The sequence below is a fragment of the Micropterus dolomieu genome, linkage group LG22 (assembly GCF_021292245.1).
Source record: "Micropterus dolomieu isolate WLL.071019.BEF.003 ecotype Adirondacks linkage group LG22, ASM2129224v1, whole genome shotgun sequence".
Classification (NCBI taxonomy): Eukaryota; Metazoa; Chordata; class Actinopteri; order Centrarchiformes; family Centrarchidae; genus Micropterus; species Micropterus dolomieu.
The window spans coordinates 29,557,169-29,564,458 of NC_060171.1; the positions used below are offsets into that span (position 1 = coordinate 29,557,169).

General features: G+C 39.0%; 1 protein-coding gene across 1 annotated transcript; it reads right to left on the reverse strand.

Annotated features, from left to right (window-relative positions):
* Window positions 1-225: 225 nt before the first annotated feature.
* Window positions 226-5,548, reverse strand: nrn1la (neuritin 1-like a). The gene is made up of 3 exons (XM_046036599.1): window positions 5,523-5,548; window positions 5,383-5,410; window positions 226-1,364 (listed from the first exon to the last, which is right to left on the reverse strand). Coding segments are annotated over exons 2-3 (297 nt in total). The 5' UTR covers window positions 5,385-5,410; window positions 5,523-5,548; the 3' UTR covers window positions 226-1,069.
* Between the last annotated feature and the right edge of the window lie 1,742 nt (window positions 5,549-7,290).

Genomic DNA, 7,290 nt, shown 5'->3' on the forward strand with positions numbered 1-7,290 from the left:
AAATGAATAAATTACACTGCAACCACACAATTTTTGAAATATTAACGTAAATGTTTTTCCCTGATCTCCAAACACACACCCCTGCAAGCACCAGGCTACGAGATAACAATAATGCTAGTCTAAAGTGCTGTTAATTGAAGTTGGGAGGGGTTAGCTAAGCACCCCATTACCTGAAATTTCACAGATAGCAAGAGATAACCAAACAATTAATGCAGGACAATGGAATAAGAGCTTTGAAAATTTATTTTTATTTGACTGTTTTATTTCTTTAATTGTGCTTACTGTGGATTGGGCACAGGTGTTTTTTAGGAACATCTTGCTTTGGTTTTCTTTTGCTATCAAATTTTAGGAACATTTTCCTCAAACATCTTTAAAGCAAACCACAAATGCACAGGCCTACCTTCCTGTACAGTACAAATGTTTGTATAATTGGTATTCATGCTTTTAGCTTGTCATTGTTGTTGGTCACAGAAACTTCACAGCGTTCAGGGACCAGGAAGGAAAGAGGAAAATGGAGACTTATCACAGCGCCTCACATCCACTGAGTCAAACTGCGAGGTAGGTAAAGCCGGGTATGTTAGATTTACATAATTATCAAATTCATCATACAGTAAAGTGGACAAATTAATTAGTTTAGCTAGTTGTCGGACCTGGCCTCTTCATCACTTTGTTTTCAGGTTTGGCCGTTTTTATCGTCTCACACTCAGGAAGACAGACTCCCCATGGAACCTTCATATACAAGACAGATGACATGAGGCTGCTGTATGCATCGCTTTAAGTATGTATGTGTTTGCAGGCCTGTTTGTACCGTGGTTGAGTATCTCTGCATGAATTTTGTGCGCCTTTCTAACAGAGAGACTAATTAAAAGGCAGAGAATATGCATGAAACGGCACAGGCAGTTTACAGATACATTATCAAAAAGACTGCCAGGCATCTCAACATGCAGTAAGAAATATTCAACCCCTGGCAGGGCAGAGGAAAAAAAACGGTGGAAAGTCTATGGACTTGTCAAAGAAAAAATACACAGAGTTTATATCTATTCACACTAGTCCCATTTCTTTGGGGTAGTTATACCCAAAACAACAGCAGCAGAGGAGAAAGTAGCATGAGGAGGTGGAGGCAGGCTGCCAGATGATTAGCGCCCCCTCTTAGAGACTCCTGGTTGATGTCCTCCTGGTTGGGTGAGCCGTGCGGAGAGACTGAGGCTATTGGGTGGTTGTTGCGGTTGGAGCACATATCGTACAGGTTTCCGGAAAACTGCATCTTCTTGGATTCCTGGCGGAGAGATTCCCAGACAGCTGCAGCTTCCTCCGGACAGCCGGCCATCGCCACGTTGGCACAGTCATGGAACTCATCCCATGACCTGAAGAAAAGAAGAGGAGGGTGAGAGAGAGGAAGAGACAAGAGGACTCTGTCAGATGTGACATGGGACAACTTGTAACAGACCTAAAACCAAATGAGTGAAAAGGTTATAGTAAGTCATAACAAATAGTAAATAAACTAAAATATTGGACGGCTTGAATTACTAAAGTTCCTGTGTTTATGACAAATGGATGGATGATGGAAACCTTTGTCCAGCAAATCTCACTGCAGCGTCAGATGTGGCCCTATCTGCTGACCTCAAATAGGGCCACAAAGAAACACGTATTATTTCACACAAACAACATTTAGTTATATTTAACATGTTAATTCTAATCGTGTTCTGAATTTATTCTTTTTAAAGAATACAATTTCTTAACCACTTTCATTTAATAAAAAAGAACCAATGAGAGTGCTGATGAAGAGTAGTATTATTGATAAAATCCTAACGGTACCTGTCCCTGAACACAAGTTTAACACTACAATTAAAGTATGCTTCTCCAGTAAAATGTGGCCATTTCCACTATTGAATCAAACCACATCTGAACCCAAGCTAATAATCTCCCAGAGACGCATGATTACTACTGTATGCTCACATGATTTAACTAATGAAGATCTAAACAGACAGCTCTGATAATAACTGACGAAGATGAAGTGACAGTGAGGCATTAATCCTTTCACCGAGTAAATCAAAGTAAATCTATTTGTTTGCTCCCTTGGCCTCTTTTTGCTGTTGCCAAGAAACCATCTGCTGACCTTCACTGCTCTGAGAGCAAAGGTTGCCCTGTGGTTTAGACTGAAACGTGGAAAAACCTTCATTAGTTCAGAGATTGGAAAAGCTGTCAGGAACTGGGTTTTTGTTGAATCACTGCTGTGTTATATCCATCAGAAACAAAACAGAATTTTGAAAGATGTTCTTAGACCTGAGAAGAGTAACAATAAGGAGGGGGGAAAAGGAAAGTAGAGGAGGGAACGATGATGAAGAGGAGACAGAAGGAAGTAATCTTACACAGAGCTCTCTTGGATATAAACACATTTTTTTCAGTGAAACACCATTAAACTTTATTCCAGTAACCTTCAAGGTCCACATCCAAAGCTGTGTCTGTCTGACTGTAATTGGCTGCTAATTCTCCCTCTCATGAATGTGTTGACTAAGTTGTCTCTAAGGAAATACTGGCTGAGTGTTAACTAGAAGAAGAGAGAGGGAGGGCTGGTGGAGAAAGCAGAAGCAGATGGCTCTGATCAAAATTTGCCTGACACAAAACACTTAAAGCACTTTAACACACAAAAACACATTAAAAGTCCACATAATTAATACCAGCATGCTGCCTTCCCACTTTCATAACAGAGGAGATATGTGCTTATGTCATCCAGACACAGAGTCTTACATACTCGTTTGCTGTCTAACCTGTAGTCAGATAAGGAGATTGATACACGTCCTCATACCTTAACGGCAAAACTGATCAATCGTCAAGTGTTCCAAAAAGACATATAAGACAGTTGGAGACCGTTCCCCATTTCAAAATGTACGATTTTTGGCAAACTCCCAGTCCAGCGGCAGGAGTACGATAGTCATGTGATCTAAGTCACATGACATTTAACACGTGGTAAAAGATGTGAAACTCTTGTAGTTTGGTTAGTTTCAGGCAACAAAACCACTTGGTTAGGTTTAGGCTAAAGATTGCGGTTTGGGTGAAAGTAAGTACATTACGTAAGTCGCATGACGTAATTAATAGAAGTCATGTGATGTGAATCATCTACAGAATTTCATTTAGCTTAAAATATGTCAACTATCACGAGGGACTCGAACCTCGATCGAGTTAGTGAAATTTCTTAGTTTACTGCAAATTATTCTCTGTGTTCTGAACAGATGTTGGTCGACAACATGTTTAGCCTAATATATCCTTCGCTAAACCCAATCAGCATCATAGCTTGGCAACTGTAACAACTCTTTATCATAATTAATTCTAGGACTAACTAGCTCTAAACTGCATAACAAGCACAATGGTGAGGTCGCTGACTTTTTGCCTATAACAAGCAGACCCGCCCACAGAAATGACTGAGCCCCTGAAAAGTTCCAGTAAATAGGCGCTCCCCAAATCTGCTTTCTCTTGTTAACGCATGGTGTGCTCTCTCTCTATCTCCTAAATAAACACATACATGGCCTGCCGCATGCGCTGTACTTTTGATGTTTTGACGTTGTGTACAACAAACATTACTCCATACCATACTATTTTCAGTAGAGGGGATTTTCATAATGAAACAGGCTACATTGTTGTTTTAATGAGTAATAGTGATTATTTTGGTTCAAAATAAAATTTGGTTATCTTTGCTTATATTTAGGATGACCATCACTAGTGCAGGACTGCATGGGGCCCCCCAGTGGCAGGGCCCCAGAAAGCTTTCCCTTTTTTCCCCCCCATGGAAGGCCCTGATAACGTGTATGAACGTGTATGCCTAATGTAGCTTTAAGCCTCAGTCTTTTAGCAAAATATGCACACAGTCATCAAGTGCATATCTAAGATCCTTTTCACAGGACTCTTGTTTTTAAAACAAGTCACCTGGAAACATTAACAAGTCAACTGGTGGCAGCCTTTTACTGTCTTGTGGAGGTAATGATAAAATCTGCTAGCAACAATTGCTAATTCTGCTGGAAAACCCCATGCTGGCAGGTTAGACTTGAGAGAAGGCTGCTTTTGTTTACCTCTCTCTGACCCATTGTTTCAAATATTACTAAGAATTTCAAGTTGAAAAATTGTTACTAGTAGAGCATGTACAATGGAAGACAATATGGAAATTTATAAATATTTAAAATATTTAATCATGAATAATATAAGAGACAATGTTATCCAGTCATCACATGACAAGGCTTAAACTGGATATTTTCTCTTGTACATTTACCTTACACATACAATAAATGCAAATGTTCTGGTACCAAACCTTTATTTTTTCAGGAACCCAAACTTTATGTTAAAACTATTGAATCCTCTTTTTAAAAAAAATGTTTTTAAAACGTTATCCATTTGTAAGGCTATCCAAAATGCATCAAATAATTATCGTGGATGATTAAACTTTATTTATTTTTAATTTATTTAGTTTTCTATACTCGTCTGGGCATTCTTGTATTCACTGAAACTGTAAAAAATAAATACATAAAAAGAACAAAAAGCTTAACAGGCCTAGGAACCAGAGGTGGAGGAGAGTCAGACTCGAGTTGCAAATTTGAAGACTTGAGACTTGCTTGACTAAAACAGATAAAAGACTCGACTTGACTTTGACTTGGTGTTCATGACTTAAGACTTGACTTAGGCTTGAGACAGACGACTTGAAAATGGCTTGATTTTTAAAATAAATATTTAAATCGCTCATTCCAACATTTATTACTTTTAGTGTGTTTAAATTTATATTAATCAATTCCAGTAGCAGTTACAGTGATTCTGACTTTTGGGTTAGAAACATCAAAGTGTTATCTTTCAGAGAAGCCCCAAAACCATGCATTTACTCCAAATGAACTGCATTCAATTAACTTTGGATATGCCTTGAATAGGCGTTTAAAATGATTTTTTACTGACACATGTTTGTATTACGCAATTTTTCTACCCCTTTTCAATAATCAATGAAGCCAAATAATAGAAACACCTTTGTGTACAGGTGAGGAGGTTGGGACTTAGCGATGGTCAATTTGCACAAACTATAACTACTTTACTACAGTAGCATTGTGTTTGAGCTGTGGAAAATGTAAGCCAAGAGTGTGAAACACTGTCACTGTTTCTGCATCACAGTCCATTATAAACCACATTATAAACCACACATTAGATACATTTTATACAAACATTGATTGACAAGGGAAACAGATTCATTCTCTCTGTGATTATAGACCACTGCCAAAACTTCCCGCCATCAATAATAGCTGGCCCATGGTCAGATTATGGTGCTCCGATAGCGGCAAAATATATAAATAAATAAATACTTTGATAGTGGTGCTGAAATAGATCTCAGTTACGGCAGCAACAGTTACTCACATAATCACTTCCTCTTTAGTGGTTTTGCCTGCAAAATAAAAGTGCAAGAAGTTTGAAATGCAGTATTTGGAGATGAACTGAGCTTTTACTTTGAAAAATTCTGAATGACATTAAAAGAGTCTGTAGCCTGCTTGACCCACCTCTGTACGAGCCATCAGAAAACGTGATTCCCCTAAATGTCCTCTGCCTGAAGATTCAGAGAAATGAAAAAGCGTCCGTAGGTTGATGGATGCGGATCAAACACAGAAACAATAACAGTGCAGCACATGCCATGATCTGAGAATCCATTTGTTGAAGAGAGAAAAAAAAATTGTCCCAATGAGCACACGCATACCTTGAGCTGCAAGTCCAGCGCCTTACCAATTGAGCTAACAAAACATGTCAGTGCAGGTCAATATTATGCCTTATATTCTTATCCAAAAATAATTGTAATAATTGAAAATATTGCTTCATTGCAAAACTTATTTGCTGACCCCCGCACTACATTAATACTACTTCTTCTTCTTCTAACGTACATATTCAGCATAGTGATGAGAGTCTACACTGCCTGAATTCTACTGATGCCCTTAGCTGCCACATATGCTGCATTCACATGTCGGCAGAAAGGGAAAAACAGGAAAATGCCACTGCTAGCCTGATAGTCACATCAGACAATAGTCCTAAATGCACTACTTTTGTTGTGTTATGTAGGGATTCCTTAACACAAAACAGATTCTCTGTATGTATAGTTAAATAAGCTGACTTGACTGTATTAATATAAATCTTTAATTTTATTAAATGCAATTGCAATGATGGCTTTGCAGCTTTTAGCCAACAGTGTGTTGACCCTTCTGATGTTTTCTTCACCAAGTGAGAGAGATCCTGGCTGTAAGAAATTCCTGATATCTCTTGACTTGAATTTAAGACCAGGAGGCTGACAGGAATTATTTTCCAATGGGCTACTTGTATATATGAATGGTATGACATGAAGGCAACGTACAGTCTCTGGTCCGTCACGTGATCTTTGCTTTGTAGGCCGTAGCAGGCCAGCTTCCATTTCAAAACTAAGCTAATCACATCTTTAATATATCTCTGTAAACTAATATCAAACTTCTCATCCATAACGCAGCAAAAAGCAGCTTTGCACAGCCGTTGTTCTGAGATGAGTCTTTCAGAGAGTGATACCAAAGGAAAGGTACACTAGAGAGACAAAGATCTAATGTATTGTTGATGAGTCCAGCTCTGAATGGAGCAGTTTATCAGTTTTGATTTATCACTGTAGTTGGTGAGCAATCGATCAGCAGAATCTAATTCAGCCATATAAGATCAATCATGATGGAATGGGACGCTTTCCTTTGTTGCAGTCCCACGTTGTGATGCCCTGAAGGCGTACATCATGGCTGATCTTGCAAAGTGTAGCTGTAATTCTCACCTAAACTAAACTCTGTAAACTAAACTGTATCATAACTCTTGAAGAAGTAAGAAGTGGCAACATTTTCTCCTTTCAGAGGACTTTTCTTAGCTCAACTGTATGTCATTTTGAGGACATTTGCTTCTGATCATAAGTACAGAAATGCAAGCACACAGACACACACACATATTTTCATATCTCCGTCTGACAGATTCCAGCGCACATCTTCCCCCTTTGCTGTTAACTGTACACAAATATATTGCAAGTTCTTTACATCCTTTAGCCACTTATTCACTTCGACACAGCAAGGAAGGCACACTAATGAACACACCCACATGCAGCTTTGTAAAATTAACAGTCACCATCACCGCTGCAGGCCTGGCCTCCCCTACTGACTCTGCAAGTGTGTGTGTGTGTGTGTGTGTGTGTGTGTGTGTGTGTGTGTGTGTGTGTGTTTGGCCTGCGTCCAGGGCTAAAATACTCCAGTGGTCCTCCTCTGACAGAATGCTGCCAGAGGA